At 50.2% G+C, this 23,059-nt stretch overlaps 2 protein-coding genes across 4 annotated transcripts in view; both read right to left on the bottom strand.

The window, feature by feature from the left end:
* Positions 1-7,488: 7,488 nt before the first annotated feature.
* Positions 7,489-19,445, bottom strand: ENO2 (enolase 2). Of its 2 annotated transcripts, none has more exons than XM_037910965.2 (12): positions 19,309-19,445; positions 14,470-14,571; positions 13,027-13,122; positions 12,698-12,756; positions 11,791-11,860; positions 11,101-11,234; positions 10,686-10,908; positions 9,767-9,964; positions 9,494-9,695; positions 9,162-9,270; positions 8,903-8,961; positions 7,489-8,504 (listed from the first exon to the last, which is right to left on the bottom strand). In XM_037910965.2, exons 2-12 carry the CDS (start codon positions 14,552-14,554, stop codon positions 8,435-8,437), a joined length of 1,305 nt encoding a protein of 434 aa, XP_037766893.1. In that variant the 5' UTR covers positions 14,555-14,571; positions 19,309-19,445; the 3' UTR covers positions 7,489-8,434. The 2 variants fall into 2 exon arrangements, with proteins under 2 accessions (XP_037766893.1, XP_043396777.1); XM_043540842.1 differs by lacking the exon at positions 19,309-19,445 and adding an exon at positions 15,889-16,358.
* A 192-nt stretch (positions 19,446-19,637) lies between these two features.
* Positions 19,638-23,059, bottom strand: part of LRRC23 (leucine rich repeat containing 23) — a 28,038-nt gene continuing 24,616 nt past the window's right edge. Inside the window, exons 6-8 of one of the 2 annotated variants that reach the window (XM_007069636.3) lie at positions 21,232-21,368; positions 20,358-20,580; positions 19,638-20,015 (exon numbers count right to left, since the gene is read on the bottom strand). In XM_007069636.3, coding sequence (XP_007069698.2) covers positions 19,977-20,015; positions 20,358-20,580; positions 21,232-21,368 — 399 coding nt within the window. In that variant the 3' untranslated portion in view covers positions 19,638-19,976. The remainder of the gene's footprint in view (positions 20,016-20,357; positions 20,581-21,231; positions 21,369-23,059) is intronic. The other variant, XM_037910975.2, reaches the window with a different exon arrangement.

Genomic DNA, 23,059 nt, shown 5'->3' with positions numbered 1-23,059 from the left:
GGAAATAGGTTACCTTGCATAATGACTTAGCCACTCCCAGTCTCTGTTCAAGCCTAAGTTAATTGTATCCAATTTGCAAATGAATTCCAATTCAACAGTCTCTCGCTGGAGTCTGGTTTTGAAGTTTTTTTGTTGTAATATCTCAACTATCATGTCTGTAATCGCGTGACCAGAGAGATTGAAGTGTTCTCCGACTGATTTATGAATGTTATAATTCTTGACATCTGATTTGTGTCCATTTATTCTTTTACGTAGAGACTGTCCAGTTTGACCAATGTACATGGCGGAGGGGCATTGCTGGCACATGATGGCATATATCACATTGGTGGATGTAGTCCACTCCCAATAATAGATGAGGAGGTGTCAATTCCAGGAGGGGCAAAGCTACTTTTGTAATGAGCCAACCACTCCCAGTCCCTATTCAAGCCCAAATTAATGGTGTTAAATTTGCAAATGAATTTTAGTTAGAGTTAGAGTTCTTTGAGGGGGTCAACAAACATGTGGACAAGGGGGATCCAGTGAACATAGTGTACTTAGATTTCCAGAAAGCCTTTGACAAGGTCCCACACCAAAGGCTCTTATGTAAATTAAGTTGTCATGGGATAATAGAGAAGATCCTTTCATGGATTGAGAACTGGTTAAAAGACAGGGAACAAAGGATAGGATTAAATGGTAAATTTTCAGAATGGAGAGGGGTAACTAGTGGTGTTCCCCAAGGGTCAGTCCTAGGACCAATCCTATTCAATTTATTCATAAATGATCTGGAGAAAGGGGTAAACCATGAGGTGGCAAAGTTTGCAAACTGCTCAAGATAGTTAAGACCAAAGCAGACTGTGAAGAACTTCAAAAAGATCTCACAAAACTAAGTGATTGGGCAACAAAATGGCAAATGAAATTTAATGTGGATAAATGTAAAGTAATGCACATTGGAAAAAATAACCCCAACTATACGTACAATATGATGGGGGCTAATTTAGCTACAACTAAGCAGGAAAAAGATCTTGAAGTCATTGTGAATAGTTCTCTGAAGATGTCCATACAGTGTGCAGCAGCAGTCAAAAAAGCAAACAGGATGTTAGGAATCATTTAAAAAGGGATAGACAATAAGACGGAGAATATCTTATTGCCCTTATGTAAATCCATGGTACACCCACATCTTGAATACTGCATACAGATGTGGTCCCCTCATCTCAAAAAAGATATACTGGCATTAGAAAAGGTTCAGAGAAGGGCAACTAAAATTATTAGGGGTTTGGAACAGGTCCCATATGAGGAGAGATTAAAGAGGCTAGGACTTTTGAGCTTGGAAAAGAGGAGACTAAGGGGGGATATGATAGAGATATATAAAATCATGAGTGGTGTGGAGAAAGTGAATAAGGAAAAGTTATTTACTTGTTCCCATAATATAAGAACTAGGGGCCACCAAATGAAATTAATAGGTAGCAGGTTTAAAACAAATAAAAGGAAGTTCTTCACTCAGCGCAGTGGAACCTGTGGAACTCCTTGCCTGTCAACCTGTGGAACCTGTCAACTCCTTGCCTGTCAACCTGTGGAACTCCTTGCCTGAGGAGGTTGTGAAGGCTAGGACTATAACAGGGTTTAAAAGAGAACTGGATAAATTCATGGAGGTTAAGTCCATTAATGGCTATTAGCCAGGATGGGTAAGGAATGGTGTCCCTAGCCTCTGTTTGTCAGAGGGTGGAGATGGATGGCAGGAGAGAGATCACTTGATCATTACCTGTTAGGTTCACTCCCTCTGGGGCACCTGCATTGGCCAATGTCGGTAGACAGGATACTGGGCCGGATGGACCTTTGGTCTGACCCAGTATGGCCATTCTTATGTTCTTATGCTGTTTCTCTTTGAAGTCTGTTTCTGAAGTTTTTTTGTTCAAGTATAGCTACGTTTAAATCTGTTATAGACGGTCCAGGAAGATTGAAGTGTTCTCCTACTGGCTTTTGTATGTTACCATTCCTGATGTCCGATTTCCATTTATTCTTTTACGTAGGGACTGTCCGGTTTGGCCAATGTACATGGCAGAAGGGCATTCCTGGCACATGATGGCACATATAACATTAGCAGACGTGCAGGTGAATGGGCCTCTGATAGCGTGGCTGATGTGGTTGGGTCCTCTGATGGTGTTGCTAGAGTAGATATGGGGACAGAGTAGGCAGTGAAGTTTGCTACAGGGATTGGTTCCTGGGTTAGTGTTTCTGTGGTGTGGAGTGTGGTTGCTGGTGAGTATTTGCTTCAGGTTGGGGGGCTGTCTGTAAGCGAGGACTGGCCTGCCTCCCAAGGTGTGTGAGAGGATGACATTGTGTGGAGGATGACATTTTGTAGAGCAACATGGCATCCTCCATGCATTATGACTTCACATGTACAGTGTGTGAAAGGTCATGGTCTACAGAGGATACCGTTTTGCTCTTTGAAATAGCGTCCTCCATGCTATCTCAGGTCCCGGGAGGAAATAGTTAATTAAAATGGAATCATGCCAGCAAAAAGTTTGGGAATCCCTGGTCTAGACCTTGTTGCTTCTCCTGACCTTGCCTTGCAGGCTTACCCACTTCACCTCCCTATCTCACTGACCTTGCCCCCCTTAAGAACTCCAACCACTGCCTTGGACTGCCTCTAATACCAATTGATCTGTCTACCTGACCACCTGTGTGCACATGACCACTGCTCCAGACTGCCCCTTGGCCATAAGGCCTCACAGTTTGCTCAGACCGCTTCTGTCATCTCCTAGGTTCATCCTACCCCAAAAGGGTATGGAACCAACTGACTCAGTATTGTAGGTGCCCCAGGGTGCACTGAGACACTAGGAGCAGATTGCCCACCTGCAGGTGGAAAACTAAATCTTACAGGCCACAATGGACCAGCTTTGGGCAGAAAACTAGGAACAGATCACTGCAAGTGGGTACAGCTTCCCTGGCCGCACAACCCATGCCACCTTCTGGACCCAAAACCACAATAACTTTACCTAAGCCCTATGACAGGACCTGAAGCAAATTTGGAGGTTTTGCAAACCAGTACAGGCTCTGTTTCCTGCTAAAGCCCAACACCTGCCAGATGGACCAGGCAAAGGTGGGACTGCTTGTCAGCTTTAATAGGCAAAGCCCTGGACTGGCTATTCCCTCTGCTAGAGCAGGATCATGCCATACTGGCCAGCTGGGACATCTTCCTTTCAATTTTCCATGATCCTCACTGGGCTCATACCATGAAGATGGCCCTATAGAAACTTCACTAGATCTTGGGGCCAGCTGCAACATATGTGGCCCACTTCCGATGCCTGGCAGCAGATACAGTTTGGAATGAGCTGAGCCAGCTACACTGATTCCATCTTGGTCTTGGCAAGGAAATAAAAGATGAACTTGCCTCTATGGAACCTCCCACAGATCTAGGCATGTTTATTGAGCTTTGCATCCAAATCGCCACCTGACGTAGTGAAAGGCAACTTGAGAGAAAAGGGATTTCACTCTGTGTCCAGGCATCACCCGCAATCTCTGCAAAGGCCCCCACATCTAAGCCCAAGCAGGTAGACTTGGCATGGACCCAACTGGACTTTTCTGAATGAGAAAACTGATGGTGAGAGAACTTGTGTTTTTACCACTGGGGCACCAGCCACGTCGTGTCTGTCCTGGCAAGCCCCTGCACCATGTGGCTTTGAGAAATGACTGCCCAACCTTGATAAGGCAGGTTGAGCCTGGACAACACCAGGAAAACCCCATGCAGCCCCCCTCCAGCAACCATTCTGGGTACCTGGCCTGACACTTTGAAAATGTCCCTGCACCTAGAACTCCAGCTGCAATTTCAAATTTGGGATTCTGGACAGGTACTTCCCCCCATCTCCAAGAAAGCCCTGATTGACTCTGGGGCAGGAAATAATTTCATGGACTCTCCTGAGGCTCAAATACTTTGTCTATCCATACAACCTAAGGCTATCCCTGATTTAGTTGAGACAGTTCAAGGATCACTGCTCTCCTCTGGCCCCATCAGTCAAGAAACTACTGATGTGTGTGGATTACCATGCCCTAAATAAAATCACTGTGCAGAATTGATACCCAGTACTGCTAATCCCAAACCTCTTGGATCAGGTAAGAATAGCCCAGATATTCACTAAATTAGACCTCAGAGTGGCATACAACCTAATCAAAATCCGATGAATGGAAAACTGAGTTTTGAACTCAATATGGCCACTTTGAATATCTAGTGATTCCTGTAGGACTTACTAATGTGCCCACGACCTTTCAGCATCTAATTAAAGATGTCTTACGGGGTATGCTGTACCACCATGGGACCGCCTACTTAGATGACATTCTAATTTACTTCAAAGACCGACCCATGCAAGATCAGCCTGTGCACAACGTCCTAGAAAGATTCTGCCAACACGGACTATATGCTTGATTGGAGAAATGCATCTTTGATCAGCCCACCATGGAATTCTTAGGTTGCATTCTGGCCACCGAAGGAGTCTGCATGGGTCCCTGGAAGGTGGAAACAGTTTGTGATTGGGCAACGCTGCAAAGCTTTCAAGAAATTTAATGCTTCATTGGGTTTGCAAATTTATATAGAAGCTTTATATGTGACTACTCCCAAATCCTGACCCCTGTAACTTCTCTGCTATGAAAACCACCAAGTTTGCTTGGACACCAGAAGCCCAAGAAGCCTTCAAATATCTGAAGATGACATTCACCTCTATGCCCATCGTCACATGTCCTGACCCAAATCAGCCATTCATTCTGAAAACCGACACCGTCACCTGGAGGGGAGGCTGTCCCAAACACAGGGCCTCAACCAAGAATTTCATCCCTGTGAGTTTCAGAGTAACAGCCGTGTTAGTCTGTATTCGCAAAAAGAAAAGGAGTACTTGTGGCACCTTAGAGACTAACCAATTTATTTGAGCATAAGCTTTCGTGAGCTACAGCTCACTTCATCCTGTGAGTATTATTCCCACAATCTCTCTCTTGCTAAGCACAATTATGACATTTCAAACAAAGAGCTACTTGCCATCAAAGTGGCTTTTGAGACCTGGAGGCATTAACTAGAAAGAGCCAGACACCCTGTTTGGGTATTCACTGACCACGATAATTTAGAATACCTGTGCTCTGCTAAAGCCCTAACCCAACCACAGCTAAGCTGGGCTGTCTTCTTTTCAAGGTTTGATTTTACTATCACCTACCTCCCTGGATCCTGTAACAGGAAGGCAGATGTTCTGTTCCACAAAGGGGAATATGCCACTGATCCTAAGGTACCCAATGAAGAGCCTCCCTGCATCTGGAAACTACTTCCTCAGGGGATCACTATATCTGAAATATTTGTGACCATACATTCTTCCCTACCAGATGACCCCTTTGCCCAGACACTCCTAGCTTCCAGCGCTGAACCTCAGGGCAACTTCATACACAAGGATCGACTCCTCCTCATTTATAGGCGTACCTAGTCCCTGAGGGACACCCCCACTTGGAGCCCCTACATATTTGTCATGATGTCCCCTGGGCCAGACACTTCAGCTAGGCAAAGACCACTCTCTGGCATGTTGATTGTTCTGGTTGCCAAAACTGTGATCCAATATTCAGGCCTATGCCAGGTCTTATGATACCTGTGGCTGTAACAAAGTGCCCTGGGCTGAACCAAACCCTTTGGGATGTTAATACCCACCAAGACCCCCTTATGTCCTTGGTCCAATATTACGACAGACTTCACTGTCGAGTTACCAAAATCTGAGGGATGACATACTGACAATAAAGGGTTCACTGATGAAGATGGTGCACTTTGTTCCCTACTTATATCTTCCCACCACTGAGGACGCTGTTCACCTCCTCATCACCCATGCGTTCCGCCTCCTGGACCACATCACCTTAGTCTGGGGATCCTAGTTTGTACCTCGGTTTTTGCGGGAGGTGTTCTGCCTATTAGCAGTGTATCCCCAAGCTGATGGCCAATCAGAAAGATTGAACTGCTAGTAGAACAACATGTCGATGCTTCACAAACTACCACCAGAATGACTGGGCCTTATTGATTCCTCACGTGGAATTCACATACAACAATGCAAACCAGGTCTCTACCAAGATGAGTCTGTTTTTTGCTAATTATGGTTTCCACTCCTGTTTCTGTCTTGCACTGCCCACAGCCACCTCAGTTCCTGCAGCCTCAGACCTGATTAATCAAATCCGAGGAACACAAGAAGAGTTGGAACAAACCCTAGAGATAGCCAAGGCAGCATACAGACATCATGCTAACCAGCACCTTCAGGTGCAGTAGGACAGAAGGTATGGCTAACAGCCGGACACCTCAAGATGGGCAGACTGTCCCCTTTGAACTAGGACACAAATAAAACATCTCCCCACACAGAGGCTTTTGATTCCTGTTTTCAGTTGTTGCCTTTTCATCTGTCCCAAATAGCTGCAGTTCCAACCTATCACCAATAGGTGTCACCTGGCTAACCAGTTTGAGGCCCGCTCATGGCTTCCACCCATGTTAACTTGACAGGGAGAATGATTGAAATTCCTTGCACAACTTCTCCTTCTGGGAGTTATTTTGGATGGCACAGGGTATGGGGTGGGACATGACACCCCAGCACTGACTTTTACCTCAGATATCCTTCAGACTCCCTCTCTAGAATTTGGTGGCTAGGAGAGCATTCTGGGTATATAAACACATGCATAGCCAGTGAGCTACTGCCTGCAGTGAACTTCCTCTGACAGTGCCATGAGGAAAGTCTATTGGATAGGAGTAGCATGTGTAAGTGTATGTTGGGGGGTGAGCCACTTCTCCCCACCACACCATTTCCTTCTTAACCTTTGCTTGCTGCTCATTTTATTGTTCTTTCCTCCACTTTCTAGAGCCCCATGCAGTATAGAATCATAGAAATGTAGGACTGGAAGGGATCTTGATAGGCCATCTAGTCCAGTCCCCTGCACTGAGGTAGGACCAAATTTTATCTAGACCAGTGTTTCCCAAACTTGGGACGCCGCTTGCTCAGGGAAAGCCCCTGGCAGGCCAGGCCCGTTTGTTTACCTGCCACGTCCGCAGATCGGCCTGCAGCGACGAACCGCAGCCAGTGGGAGCCGCGATCGGATGAACCTGCGGATGTGGCAGGTAAACAAACCGGCCCGGCCCGCCAGGGGCTTTCCCTGAACAAGTGGCGTCCCAACTTTGGGAAACACTAATCTAGATCATCCCTGACAGGTGTTTGTCTAACCTGTTCTTAAAAACTTCTAATGACAGAGATTATACAACCTCCCTAGGTAATTTGTTCCAGCGTTTAACTACCCTTACAGTTAGGAAGTTTTTCCTAAAGTCTAACCTAAATCTTCCTTGCTGCAATTTAAGTTCATTGCTTCTTGTCCTGTCTCCAGTGGAAAATAATAGTTTATCACCCTCCTCTTTAGAACAACCTTTCACATACTTGAAGACTGTTATCGTGTCCCCTGTATGTTCCTGTCTCCCAGGAAGTAACACACAGAGAGAAATTTCAGGCTCAGCCAGGGGACTCAGGTTTGAAATAGATTTTAATTGAGTTTAGAGTTCTGTTTTGTCCCTTTTCCTCAGTTGAGGGTGGATTGTCCAGAGGACAAAGCAGATATGATGGATAGGAACAGGGGGTGAAGGAGAGAGAGAGCTACAGACAGGGAGACAGTGAGAATGAGATCCAGGGAAGCAGCCAAGGATATATATATGTGTGTGTGTGTGTGCGTGTGTGCTTTTCCACACCCACATACCACAATGCACTGACCCACATACCACAACAACACTTCACGGAACAAATGACCCAGAGAGTCATAACATGCACACACAAACCAAGTGACACACAGCAGTGAAACTCAATGGTAAGTGCAGACAAACACAGCTCAACACAAAACTCAAAGTCAACCACACAGATTCCAGCACACTTCAGCACAGACACACCTGGGGCAAAAGGACATTTGGAGATCAGCAGAGATACACACAACACACTGACACAAACACCCACCCACCCACCCAGCAAACAGCCATTGACAACACACAGAGTCAAACACAACTACACATGCAGATTCACACTGACCAGCACAGCACACAAAGGGAAATGCACCACACAAACTCAGACACACATCTGCTCACCACACACACAACAAAAACACCAGCAAATATGCTCGTGCAATCTAATACCCGAACAGAATGACTGGAACAGACCCACACACTGAAAGAAAATACCTCCGGCGCATAATCAGACACGCTCACAATACCCATCAGCAGGAGACAAAAGGAAAGTCTCATTCTTATCTTTCCCTTGGTTAATTCCAGCTAGGGAGACCTGCACTCAGGGATTTGAGGAGAGAGGAGACCAGCTGGTGGAGTGGAAAAAGGCGAGAGAGGCGGGGGGCATGGTGCAGGAAAGGTGGCTTCAGAGTCTGTGCATTGGGAATTGGCTGGGGAGTTGCAGTGCGCCATGGGCAGTGTTCAAAGGACACTTGGGTTACGAAAGTTGTGTCCAGCGAAGCGAGCTTCATCCCCAAGCTCTTCCTCAATCCTACCAGAGAAAGAAAGAGAGGTAGTGCAACTCAGAGCCTCAACACGAGGGACTGTCCTGGGCATGGAGAGCAAGTACAACACAGCGAGTCATACAGGAGCTTGGAATGGGGCAGAGCAGGAAAACAGGCCACTGTAAGTGCGGTGACTGCACTGACAGAGGCATCATGTCTTGGAGTAGGGAGAGACAAGTCAGCTCTGGGGTGACCGCACCTAGGGTACTGCACTCAGGTCTGGGATCCTTCTTGGTACCAGGGAGACATGCCCATGCTGGCATCCTTAGTCCTGGAGACTCCCTCTCTCCCTGCACTGTCAGTTCCTCCCTCCCCAGAGAGTCTGTCCCCTAGTGGAGCCAGAGGGACATTCCCGCCTTTGCAATCTCAGCCCCAGACCACTCACCTCATGAGCTGGTTGTATTTGGCCAGTCGCTCAGACCTGCAGGGGGCTCCTGTCTTTATCTGTAAAATATTCACCACAAAGAACAGTGTGAGACACTCCCCCTCCCCCCATACACCAGCCATCCCGCATGGGACCCTGAGTGTGCTCTGAGAGGTAGGAGGGGGATTCATGCTCTATGCTAATTCAGTGCCAGTCTTCACCTCCCCTCTTCCTCCCTGAAGCTCTCCAGGGCCTGGATTTTAGCTTAGCTGATACGTACCTGCCCAGTACACAGGCCCACAACCAGGTCAGCAATGAAGGTGTCTTCAGTCTCCCCAGATCGGTGACTCACCATCACTCCCCAGCCATTCTCCTGGGCCAACTTACAGCTGCAGAGAGAAATTAAGTAAATGAATCATCCTTCTTGGGCCTCCACCTGCTGGGGATGGGACCCTGACACCCACACTCCCAGTAACGGTCCTGGGGGCTTTTACCCCTGGTGATGGGGACCAAGGCTTTGTCTAAACACAAAAACTGCACCGATTTCACTAATTGGTGTAGAAAGTGCTGTAGTTAGATTGGTGCTGGGAGCAGGTGGTGGGTTGGACTCACGCTTGAATGGCTTCAGTAACTGATCCAATCTGGTTGACTTTGAGCAGGAGGCAGTTGCAGGCTTTTTCCTCAACAGCTCGCTCGATGCGCTTGGGGTTGGTCACTGTCAGGTCATCCCCCACAATCTGAATCCCCACATTGGCTGTGAACTTGGACCAGGCCTCCCAGTCATCCTGATCAAAGGGATCCTCAATGGAGACCACTGCAGAGACAGGGGAAGATGGGTGAGTTAAAGCTGCCCTACTTCCCAATCCACAAAGCACACCAGCTCACCTGGGTAATCGCGAACAAAGCTTTGGTAGAGGTCACCCAGCTCATCGGCAGAAATGTAGCGGCTGGGGTCATCAGGGGATTTGAAGTCCAAGTCGTATTTGCCATCGCGGTAGAACTCAGATGCTGCCACGTCCATGCCAATGACAATCTTCTCAGTGTAGCCGGCTTTGTCGATGGCTTCCTTGAGAAGTTCCAGAGCTGGGATGGGGAGAGAGACAGAATGAGATTCAGCCACTGCTAGTCTGTTTTGGAAAAACTCCTTCCAAACCCCAGATATTCAACTGCCTGAGGGGCAGGACAACTAAGAGTGGTCAGGAAGGAATGGTCCCTCTCTTGTAAGACCCTGCCTGGGGAGATGGGGACAGCAGACTATCCAGGAGCTTGCAGTGGGACAGAACACAGGGTGGGTACATAAGTTGGGGCTGAATATCCCAAGGTCTCATGTTCCAGAGCAGAAAGGGGATAGTCCCTCTCTGTGTGGCTCTGGGGAGACCCCATCTGGCATGCTGAGCCCAGCTCTGGGCTCCTTACTCCCAGAACAAGAGTAACAAGCTGAGGGAACTGGAGGGGTGAAGTTCTGGGAACTGATTCAAAGAGCAAAGCCCAGCTGAGCAATGCCACGACCGAGGGGGAAGGACATGAGAATTGTCTGCTAGTGTGTGAGGGGTGTAAGGCCCAGAGGGAAGGTGTTGTTTAGGGGGACTGGAAATGGGGAGAGACTAAGCCAAAGGAAAGGAGCTGTCTTCCGAGGCTGAGGGATCTGTGAGCCAGTGGAGCTGCTGCACCAAGGACAGGGCGGGGACCCAGCACCTGGGGAACTAGGAATCATGTGTCCTGGGGAATTGATGGGGTGGGGGATTGTGAGCCTGCCCTGAGCCTCAGCATGGGGGCTTTGCTCCCTTCTCTTGGTGTCTCTCACCTTCACTATTCTCCAGGATGTTGGGGGCGAAGCCGCCCTCATCACCCACATTGGTGGCATCCTTCCCATACTTTTCCTTGATGACGCTCTTGAGGTTATGGTAGACCTCGGCTCCAATGCGCATGGCATCCCGGAAGCTTTCAGCCCCCACAGGCAGGATCATGAACTCCTGCATGGCCAGCTTGTTCCCTGCGTGGGAGCCTCCATTGATCACATTGAAGGCCTGGAAAAGTCCAGAAAGAAGCAGGGGGTGAAACTGTCAATATCCCAGCCCAGTACCAGAGGGGCCCTCTGCTGAGTGGGTGCTTGAAGTCCCCATGTTCCCACAGTCCTGGCCTCCCCTCTCGCCTCCCCAGTCAAGTTCTCTAAGTCTGTTTGCAAGTGGACTTTGAAGCTAGGGATGGAAGGTTCTTACGGGCACTGGCAGGATGAGGTCGGCGTTCCCAGCCAGGTCAGCGATATGTCGATATAGGGGCACATCCTTCTCTGCAGCACCTGCCTTGCACACAGCCAGAGAGACCCCCAGGATGGCATTGGCTCCAAATTTAGCTGTGGACATTCCAAAATCAGGGAGGAATGAATTCTCCAAACATCCTCAGGCCTGTCATGCAGCCCCCTGCTATTCCAGTGCTGGGCTCCCCACCCAGCTCTGCCAATGCCCCTCAGTCCTGTCCTACAGCCCCCTGCTATTCCAGCCCTGGGCTTCCCACACAGCCCTGCCAGTGTCATAGAATCATAGAATATCAGGGTTGGAAGGGACCTCAGGAGGTCATCTAGTCCAACCCCCTGCTCAAAGCAGGACCAATCCCCAACTAAATCATCCCAGCCAGGGCTTTGTCAAGCCTGACCTTAAAAACCTCAAAGGAAGGAGATTCCACCACCTCCCTAGGTAACGCACTCCAGTGCTTCACCACCCTCCTAGTGAAAAAGTTTTTCCTAATATCCAACCTAAACCTCCCCCAGTCCCCTGGGACTCTGCAGCCCCCTGGTATTCCAGTGCTGGGCTCCCCACACAACTCTGCCAGTGCCCCTCAGTCCTGCCCTGCAGTATCACCTCACGCTCCTCTACATTTCTATTTCCCATGCCAAAGGAGAGTGGAATTACATTTATTTTCTGTCCCGTCCATCTCTAGCATGAGGTTGTCTATCTTCTCTTGATCCACCACAGAGAAGCCCTGCAAGAAGACACATCTGCTAAGAAGGGAAGGTGTGGAAAAAAGCTCAGCTCAGGGAGGGCTGTGTGTGTAACTGTATAGCACTTCTGTAGCATACAGATTCAGTATACGTCACAATCACACCTCTGCTCTGGTTGTGAGGAACTGGCTCTGTGGCTGAGCCATTAGATTTGCCACCTCTAAGGTACAAAAAAAAAGGGATATCCGGGGAGATCCTGAGCCCATAAAACTGGCCAGTTGGCAGTGTGTATTGAGCCTCCTTACAGATTTCCCAGGCCAGCTACCTCAAAAAAGGGATGATCCTGAGTAAACCCAGACAGTGGCTGCCCTACGGCCATAAAGTACTGTCACTACCTGATGAGGCCATGGAACACGTCGTGGGAAATTCCAGCTTCTGCTCAAACAAAATCCACAGGCCAAAGCATTGTGAATGCCAGGCTGGCTGGGGGAGGATGAGACAAATGGGAATAGGAATGGAGGATTTGGATGAGGAATGAGCAGTGCTCCAAGAGGCGCATGTGCGAAAGAGGGAGAGAGTCTTACAATGAGGGGCAGCTGGAGAGGTGCCAGATCAGATGGTAACTGGGGTACGGGGGAGGGCCGTATGGAATAAAACCCCATCCACCCAGTGGAGCAGAGACCTGTCGCTTGCACACGCACACACACACACATGCCCACACACACAAGGGCCTGTGAGGGTGTGTGCCTGGAGTCACAGGGAACAGCAATCTGCCAACCCAGTTGGTGAAATGAAGAGAGAGACAGAGGCAGAAAGAGATTAGAAAGCAAGAGAATAAAATAAACCTCCCAGAAAGGAGATTAAAGGGAAATCCTTACAGAGCCGAGGAGAGCTGGGGTGATAGTGCTGTTGATATGATCCACGGCCTGTAGGACCCCTAGAGAAGGGAAGAGACAGAGACAGCGAGTGAGACAAAGAAAGAGACAGAGACAGACAGAGATTCAAGGCCTAATTCTCCACTCAGTCACATCAGCTTTATATTCTTGTTAATTCCACTGACCTCAGTGGAGTCATACCAGCACAAAACAGGGAGTGCTGAGTGCAGAATCAGGCCCTGAGAGGACACACATGCACGTACACAGCACTGGGGCTACAAAGTTGCCTGAGACTGTTCAGCGAGGGTGAGCAGGAGCTGAACTGTCCCCACCTTTTCCGAGGAATCGGAACTTGTCATTGTCTCGCAGCTCCAGAGCTTCGTAGATGCCAGTGGAAGCGCCGCTGGGAACTGCAGCACGGAACATGCCTGAGAGAAAGCAAAACACACATGTGAAAAGAGAGGAAAGAAGAAAGAAAAAGGGAAGCTTCTAAGCCCCTGCTCACTTCTTTTTTGCCTATCCTTCTCAATGTAACTTACAGCCCATGAGCTGTTTGGGTAGTGGCATTACCCCACAATATAGGTGGGGAAGCTGTGTCACAAGGAGGGGAAAGGACTCTCCCAAGGTCACACAGTGAGACAGTTGCAGAGCAACATAGAGAACCCAGGTGTCCTGACTCCCAGCTCCTCCCTGGGGTACACCCACTATATCCTACTCCATCTCAGAACTAGAGCTAGAACCCAGGGGGCCTGTTCCTCTGTCTCATACTCAAACACCTTAGTCTCCACCCCTTCTAGGGGAGTCTGAGTTTGAAGGGTAGTTGATGGGTAATATCTCCTTTTTTGATATTTCATTGAATAAAGAAGTGAATGAAACATTCAGCTCTAGAAGCGGACAGTAACCTGACACAAACATACATACACATGGATATGTGCACAGATATGAACCCACACGAGTACTTGCACATGCATGCATATAAATCTACATTATCAATCTATAAACATGCAAGGCCCATGACTATGCACGTGCCTGAAGATACAGCTAGACTCTATAAATACCTACTAGACAGAGAAACACAACTCTGTGACATTGTACAGACATGGAGGCACACATGCGTGCATTAACATACTCACAGACAGATAGCTGTTACTGTATACACAGATGCACAAAGCATCACGTACAAACAGAAATCAGCAGTTTTATTTCAGTTTCCAGTGAGTATCTCACTCTGGTGCTCATGTACTAGCTCAATACTGTTTGGACTGTAAACCTGCTGGAGGCTAATGAATATTTATGCTGCAGAGCATGCACACATTCACTAGAGAAATCACACACACACCCCTACCTAGAGATCCAGCCACAAATTCTGATCCTTCAGCTCCAAAACCACAGGCCTCTCCTGCCTCAGCTAACAGAAGATCTCTCAGAGGACATGAATTTATGGGAGGTGCCTTTTCCTCTCTGGGAGCGCAGTGACAGACACACATGTGCACTCACTACACACTCATCAGCACAAACTCATCCATGCATTCACTCATTTGATAAGGTTACAAGTTTGGGACCCAACTTCTCTTAGTTGTAAATTCATCAGCAGGAATTAAGTGGTCAAGGTCCCGGGTGTTGCAAGAAGGTGCCTGGCTGCTGAAGAAACAAAGCTTATCCAGATTGTGGGTGCTATTTCCTACCTGGCTGCCACAGGACTGAACTAATTCCACTGCCTCCCAGTGCTGGACAGTCCAGAAATGCGCAGTCTCCTCCCACCTTGTCACACATACCTTTTTCTGTGTACAAATCCACCTCAACGGTGGGATTCCCACGGGAATCCAGGATCTCCCGGGCATGGATCTTTTCAATGGACATGGTGATCCTGGTCTTTCCTGCAAAAGAGTTGGAGATGGGCAGTGGGGGGAGGAGAAGCAAGGAAAGAGGCTTAATTCTGGGTTTCTCTATCGCAGAGGCCTCACATCCTATCTGGGATTCAGAGCTCAGCTCTGGGCCCTTCATTCCCAGAAAGACAGTGACAGGCAGGAGGGGACTCAGGCTATGTCTGAGTTCCCTTGGAGCTCCGGGTGCGATTCCCAGTTCACAGAGACATGCTCAGGCTTGTGCATTACAAATAGTGGTGTAGCAAGGGCAGTGGCGAGCAGCAGCACAGGCTAGCCGACCTAAGTTTGCAGGTTTGTTCTTGGCCTGGCTAGTCCAGGCCATCACTCGCGACTGCTCACGCTACCATGGCCACACTGCTATTTTTAGCACATTAGCTCGAGCAGAGCTGGCACGTGTGTATCTACCCGAGCTGGGAATCTGCCCCAAGTGTAGATGCAACATTGGAGACAAGCCAGAGAAACGCTTCTGGGGCCACAGGGGTTGGGTTCTGGGGACAGGTGGGCTAAACCCACCTGGCTCCGGGAAGCCATGGCTAAGGGAAGGACATGTGAACTGCTGGCAAATGCCCAAAGGTGTGATTCCTCAGGGGAGGGGGTTGTTTAGGGCAAGACTGTCCAACCTTTTCAGCCTGAAGTCTGAACACATTGCAGAATGGTCAGGGGGCCACAACCAATCTCTGCCACGTTCTGCTCCTTTCATGCTCAGACAGCACAAGGGAGCTGCCCTGCCCTAGCGGGTGTAGAGTTGACATAGCTGGTGCCTACATCCAAAGGCGAAAGTAAGCCGGTACGCCCCGGTACGGCATACCAGCAAGAGCCAGTGCACTGTACTGGGGCAGCCCGGCTTCCCCAGAGGGCAATTTAAAGGGCCTAGGGCTCCCAGCAGTGGCTGGAGCCCCAGGCCCTTTATATTGCTTCCAGAGCCCTGCTGCTGGAGCCCTGGGGTAGTGGCTGTGGGGCTCCAGCAGCTATTTAAAGGGCCCAGGGCTCCTCTGCTTCTACCGCCCCAGCCCTTTAAATAGCTGCCAGAGCCCCACCGCCGCTACTCCTAGGCTTGGGGGGCTATTTAAAGGACTGGGGCGGTAGAAGCAGGGGAGCTGCGGGCCCCTTAAATAGCCCACAGAGCCCCAGGCTGCTGCAGCTGCTGCTACCCTTGTGGGGGAGGGGAGGAGAAGGGGGGTCACTTACCTTACGGGGTGGGCTTAGGCTGGCTCTGACCCCCCTCAGCCCCGCCCCTTCCGCCCTAGCCCCCGCCCCCTTCCTGGGTCCAGAGCTGGCCCCAGCATACGGGTAAATCAGTCGACTTACTTTCACCCCTGCCTACATCTCCCTCCACAGAGGCCCTGGCACCAGGGGAGGCATGCCAGGATGCGGGGGAGGGGCATGGCTGGAGCATGCTGGAGTTATCTCCAGCTGATATATAGTCTCTTGGGAGCTAGCCAGCCCCCAGGCTGCTCTAACCAAGACTGGGACAGAGAATCAAGTCACTGTAATTGGTCAGTAGTTCTCAGCTTCTCCTTTTCCCCACTCCTGGGCTGCCTAGGCTGGCTGTGAGGGAGGGAGCCACCTATCACTCTCCTGCTGTCCCCGTGGCTCGCACTGCCTGGTAGGCAATGGAGCAACCAGAACTCCCCTCCTCCATCCGCTGCAAGGCAGTAGGCAAGCAGCCAGGGAAAGCCTAACGGCTGCTGTGTGCTCCCAGCTCAGAGTAGAATTGCTAATGGGGCTGCAGGTGAAGCAGTGGGAGGCAGCTCTCTCTTCCTTCTGGATCCTGGTTTCTAGTGGTGGGGCTGATCCAAACACTGCAGTTTTAAATCGCAGGGCACAGCTCAGGGAGCACCTTTGCCATTACAATTCCAATATGCTGTTCTATCCCACGGTCACCCTTGAGTATCACATTTCAAAGCCTCAAAGTCCACAGGTTGCACACCTTTGCTTTGGGGGGGAGGGGGAGGAAAGGGTGAGACCGAGACAAGGCAAAGGGACACAGGAATCAGGGCCCTAGCATGGAGGGGTCTGTGATCCCAGGGAGCCGTCTCCCCAAGGGAAGGGCCTGGACCCCCAGCATTAGGGAAAGTGGGTGCTAAGGAGCCCCAGGAATGGACTAAGGGGAACGCTCTTGTCTTGCAGCCTGGGGGGAGGGAAGAGGGGTATGGGGCTGGTCCCAGCTTTTAAATCTTTAGTTCTGTATATAAGTCATGCTAATGAGTGTGGTGGGAGGGGGAGGATGGAGGTCTCTTGTATTGCGAGGGTTGGGAGATGAGCTGGTTTGAAGATTCAGTCATAGCTAACCAAGTTCCGGAGCAGAGCAGCTTTGAAGGCCACTCGCCCGCTGTATCATGCTCTTTGGGTGTTCAGAGAAGCCCTTCCCCCTTCCCAGCTCCCCTTCCCAACAATCTGAGGCCCATGTGTCTTCTCACCCAACTGCCACCCATCTATTGGCTGCCAGAGAAGGTGCCTAGCAATAACTCTAGGGAGTGGTACCCTACGGCAGGGGATAGGGGAATTCAATACACCATTCCCCCCCCACACCCCCACAAGCCATAGCCCCTTGAATCACCCCAGCTCCTATTGCTTCCCTTCTCTGCTCCTCCTTATTGCTTCCTCTCTCCTCCCTCTTTCCTTCATCACCCCTCCCCTCCTCTCTTGTTCACATAGGTTCAGTCCCCCTCCCCCATTCCCCAGGGGTAACCAGTTCTGAGTGGGGATATTAAACCCAATCCGAAGCTGAGACCAGGGAAAACTCAATTCTCAGTTGGTGAGCCCTGCAAAGCCTTCGCGCAGGGGACAAATGCCCAGTACAAGGCACAGTGGGGTAGGGGTGGGCAGAGATTTACACCTCACCAGTGTCTGTGTGCAGTGCCTGTGGTAGAGGGAGCAGAGGGGAGCCCAGGCGCAGCCCGTACTGGGGGCAGGAGCTGGTCTCAAGCCCATTCTCCTGGTGTCTGGAAATCACAATGTTATTACAGAAAACTTCTCCAATGCTGGGAAATCTCAGCCAGTGAAGCTGAGAGTCTCTAGAGCCATGCAGGGCTGTTCTCCCCCTTACAACTCCCTTCACAGCCACCCTCTGGGCTGGCATCCTCATCAGCTGCCCTAGCAGCTGCTCTGCAAGCAGAATTTTTCACGCAGTCTGTCAGACCCCACAGGCGCTTCCCCCATGGTAATGCCCTGCGTGTGTGGGTTTCCCTCATGGCAGTGCCCTGGCAGTAGCCTAGCAGGCAGCATAAAGGAGGGAGGGGGCAAGGAGGGACAGACCGCCCAAGTGTGAGTTTCCCCACAGTGGAGCCCTGATGATGACACATGAACTGGACTAAGCATTTCCCAATCCCTCAGCAGCAACATTGCCAGCTTCATTCCAGACTGTCCATTTTCCTCTTCTAGACAGTCCTGCCAAAGGCCACACAGCACCTGCTCAAGGACAGGAAAGGAACTAGACCTCAGCCATGCTGCATCCCCATGGCCTCATCACTCTCTCTGTTCCTCTTTCCTCCCCTCTGTACCCTTCCTTCCTTGCTTCTCTCTGTCTCTCACTGTCCAGTTCTCCACCTCCAAGGCCCCAGATGGAGGAAGAGCCGCACTGGAACTCACTGGCTGCAGCAGTGCTGTCCTGAAAGGAGGTCAGGGACGGATAAGCTGGAATAACAGATTGGAACAGAGCCACAGCCTGGAACTCATATGCAGCTGAAGAAGAAGGGGGCAGCCATCAGGCTGAAGGGTGCACAGGCCCTTGGGAGAGGCAGGCTGAATAGCTTCCACAAGGAGCCATCACACAATGCTGGGATAGGGACTGGTGGCCGATGGAATGGGCAACGCTGGCAGGAGGTTTGCACTGCTGTAGTTCCCCCAGGTTGGCACTGCTTCAGGGAAGTTCACACTGCCAGGGCATGGTGTTGTAGAAGGTAACCTGGCTGCATCCCCCCCCCCTCACCAGTCCTCAACCTACTGCAGTCCTCCACAACAAAGCACTGGTAGGGCACTGCTGTAAGGCAGCTGGCACTGCTGCAATTCTCCCAGGCTCAGCACTGCTCCTAGGAAGCTCACACTGCTGCAGTGCTGTGGCTGCTGCAGTTAGTACTTGCTTGGCTGCCATCTCTTCCCATCATTGCCCCCCAGCGGGGTGTGGGGCTGTGAACTACATGATGTCGAACAAGGCAATTCTTCTCCCTCCCCCTGGGAGGCAGCTCTGTGATGCTGCCAACGCCCTGCTAGACTAGGAAACTAGCGTGATCCCAGAGTTCAGCAAAGCTGGTCCCTCCTCCATGAATGATGCTCACCAACATCTCAGATTAGTCCCCCTCCTAGCATCAAGCTCTTTCAAAGACATCAGAAATCAGCTGCCCCCAAGTAAGCCTCTAAGCCACAGCATCTCCCTTGGGTGCCCTTGGGAACAGAACCTACCTCTGGTGGTTGAGCCCTCCCCAGATAAATACCCCATGGAGAGGCACAGCTGTGTTGTCCTGCAGCTTTGTGATGTAGCACAGGTAAGGGCAGGACAGGGGGGATTGCATGACATTAAAATAAGAAGGAAAGGAGAGAAGCAGAGGAGGGAGAATGCAGGGGGAGGGGAGAGCAGGAGGAGGAAGTGAGGGGAGTCTAGCTAGTTTATTTGCCTCTCTGCCTGGTCCCTTTCTCCAAGGACCCAAATGCTGGGGGTGCTGGGGGCCCCCCAGGATGGGGAGTGTAGAGATGCACAAGGGGGATGTTGGATGTGAGGGGGGCACTTACCTTTCTAAGGCAGGTGTGAGCAAGAGACTGAGAAAGTGCTGCTGGAAGGAGGAGGAGGAGGATGGAGCTGAGGAAAGATGCAGGAGCAGGACCTCAAGGGGAGATGATGTGTCCTCTAAGCCAACAGCGGCAGCAGCAGCAGGATGGAGACGCCCCTGATAGGGCCGAGACAGCAGCATGTGACCCAGAGCTGCAATGAGTCAGGATTTAGAAGAAGCTTTGCAAACAGCACGTAGGGGATGGAGAGAGTGAGCCAGAGACACAGAAGGAGAGGAGAGGAGCAGAGCGGAGCGGAGAGGGGCCCAGGATAATTCACAGCTTCGCTCACTCCAGATTCATTAATTTTTTTTATTCAAAGCAGAAAATATTACAGGAGCTTCAGGCTCCACAATTCAAACTGCACAAACCTTAACTGTCCCTCCTTCTCCTTGGGCCTGCGAGGAGCAGAGCCTGTGCTGCACTGACTCCAGTAGAGCTGCATTCTTTTGGACAGCATAGGGTGGTGTCTGACACCAACCTCTCCCAGGAGAGACAGGGAGTGTGGGCAAAGGAAAGGTCTCTAAGGGCCAAATACATGGAGACGTAGAACACTGGTCCTGCTCCCTGGCCAACCTACTCCTGCTGTGGCCCCCACAGAGTTCTTAGGGACTCTACGGGCAGCTGGAGGGTCACTCAGTTACTTCTCCTTGGGCAGATTCCTCCATTTCCTGAGGGAAAAGAAGAAAAGTGAGAGGTTAACAAGGATGGTTCCAGATGTTTCTTTCTTCCCCCCTTGTGGGGTAGGTGGCTCTATAATTGTTCTAACTGGTTTCTCAATGCTGACCCTTTTATTACCGAAAGGGTCACATGCCTCCGGCCATTTTTTTATGGCCGATGTGAGGCAGCATGTTTCAGAGGGTGTTTCACACACTGTACTCTCTCCTGGGACTCTACTTCAGGCTTTCTTTTCCCCCTTAATCTGAAGAAAAGACACTCAGACTGAAAATTGCTAGTCTTTCTCCTTTCCGAGGCTCTTCCCACCTCCTTACCCTCACTTCCTCTGCTCTAACCTGTTCCTCATCCCGGCGTCGCTGCCGTGTCTCCTCGGCCTCTGCCCGCTCATCTTCCTCAAAGAAATCCTTGTCGAGACGCTCAAGACGGGGAAGCAGCACCAGAGCCTCCATCCGGTATTCACCTTCATCAGAACAGGGATTGTCCATCAGCACCAGTGCCCGCAGCATGGGCAGAACCTGCAGCTTTGCCATCTCCTGAAGGTTCAAAATCCCATTCCCGCTGCAGAGGGGTGGGGGAGAAAAACAGGGAGAGAGAATAACTCTATTTATTGAGATCCCCCAGTGAAAATAACAATAAAGTGACCGAACAGACATGACCCACTGAAAGGGACTCATCAGCAAAAAGCCCTGAGCACCTGGAGCTCCCCAAGCTGAGAGAGACAAAAAGAAAGACCTTCCCCTCTCTGGGTTTCGTTAGGTGTCTCCTCTGTGTACGGACAGCCCTGTGGATCAGCCAGTGTCATCGCCTCCCCTGTACAGCAAATACCTAGGAGAAAAGGGTATTTGCAGTCACCAACAGGAGGGAGGGCAGAGAGACCAAAGAGGATTTTAGCAAAGGGTACAAGGTGCAGCAGGGGAGATCTGAGATGGATGTGGAGGGGCCAATCTCTCTGAAGGAACACAGAGGCAAAAAGTGGTATCCCAAAGTGGTTGAGGAATCAGGGCGCTGGGGCCCATCAAGGTGGCTTGGGCCTGGCCCTTAGAGACCAGTGGGCTGGGAAGACCAACCCAGCCCCACCTGCTGGTGAAGACTGGTGTCTCCAAAGCAGCTAACTTGACATGCTTTGGGGATAGCAGTCCCATTGCCCACAGGGGGTTCCCAGCACTCCAGAGGGTCTCCAGGGCCAAAGTTGATCAGGGGAGGACCCACCGCAGATTGAGGTACTGCAGGCACTTCATGCTCTGAGAGAAGCCATCCAGGGTCTCAAGCTTGTTGTCACGCAGATGCAGGGTCGTAAGCTGTACCAGTTCCTCCAGGCCTTCAAGGTGGGTAATGAAGTTTTGGGCCTGAGCACCAGGAAGGGAGAGGAGAGATTGGCGTGAAGGAAGGAAAGAAAGTTGGAGAAAGGGAGAAGGGAATCAGAATAATGTTATAGTATTAAAATCCCTTTCACTTTCCGCATACTCATCACCCCCAGTGCACTCTTCTAAAGTGCACCCTTCTCTGGGGTGGGGCCACAACAACTGTTTAACAATCCAACAACAGTGCTGTGCAATAACTTAGGATAGAAGGTTCAGTGGAATACTGTTTCCAATAGAAGGTGCAGGAAAAAATTTAGGGATGATGAGTCCCTCAGGGCTGGGGCACATGACTTGTGAGGAGAGGCTGAGGGAACTGGGCTTGTTTAGTCTGCAGAAGAGAAGAGTGAGTGGGGATTTGATAGCAGCCTTCAACTACCTTAAGGGGGGTTCTGAAGAGGATGGAGCTTGGCTGTTCTCAGTGGTGGCAGATGACAGAACAGGGACAAATGGTCTCAAGTTGCAGTGGAGAAGGTCTAGGTTGGATATTAGGAAACACTATTTCACTAGGATAGTGGTAAATCACCGGAATGGGGTACCTAAGGAGGTGGTGGAATCGCCATCCTTAGAGGTTTTTAATGCCCGGCTTGACAAAGCCCTGGCTGGGATGATTTAGTTGGGGTTGGTCCTACTTTGAACAGGGGGTTGAACTAGATGACCTCCTGAGGTCTCTTCCAACCCTAATCTTCTATGATTCTATGTTGGAGACTAAAATAATCTGAGTTGGGATTTGAGTATGAGGGTTAACACCCTGACTTGGGCAAAGGGATAGGGGATCTTTGACACCTACAAGGACTCAAGAAAAATGTTTTGTGAAAGACTTAACGCTCCAGCAGCATCATGTCCCCTACTGAGTAACCCACACCACTCCCTGCAGCATAGTGGCCCCTAGAATTACACTGGGGCATTGAGATCATTATTGATTAGAGAACAGAGTGAGCCCTATGGCTCACCCACAGCACAACCAGCACAGTGGCCCTTCCACAATCTGTGGCCTTGGGTTCTAAATTGTGGCCCTAAGTGTTTGATTATGAATTGAAAATGTGTTTACAGAGTCACAGAGCTTGCCAGACTGGATCAGCCCAGTGGGCCATCTAGTCTGCCATCCTTGCCTCTGACAGTGGCCAGAAACAGACACTTCAGAGGCAGGGGTAAGAAACACTGCAGGAAGCAAATATCAGATAATCTGCATCCAGGGATGTTTTAAGACCTGAAACAGGGAAGTGTTATGTTCCTTCCAATTTTTTGTAGGCTTTGCTGTTATAACTGGATATTTTTGTTATCCATATAAATGTCCAGTCCCTCTTTGAATCTTGCTAAGTGCTTGGCTTCAACAACTACCTCTGTCAATAAATTTCATGGTCTAATCACATGTTGTGTGAAAAAATATTTCCTTGTATTAGTTTTTAATTTGCCACCTTTCAATGTCATTGAATGTCTCATTGTTCTTGTGTTAGGTGACAGGGAGAACAGAAGTTTCTGATTTATCTTGTCTAGGCCAGTCATTATTACAGTTATAGGAGAGGCTGGGACAGTTTGGAGAAGAGGGGGAAGAATAGGGTGAAGCTTGTGGGGAAATGGGCAGAAGAGTCTGTGCCCACTAGAGAACACTCCCTTCCAGAGCCTGGAATGGAACCCAAGATCCCTCACCATTTGTCAGCTGTCAACAAACATCTGTG

This window comes from Chelonia mydas, chromosome 1, assembly GCF_015237465.2.
Source record: "Chelonia mydas isolate rCheMyd1 chromosome 1, rCheMyd1.pri.v2, whole genome shotgun sequence".
In the NCBI taxonomy this organism is placed as follows: Eukaryota; Metazoa; Chordata; order Testudines; family Cheloniidae; genus Chelonia; species Chelonia mydas.
The sequence above is the reverse complement of the archived record's forward strand: the minus strand, read 5'-3'. Positions and strand labels throughout refer to the sequence as shown.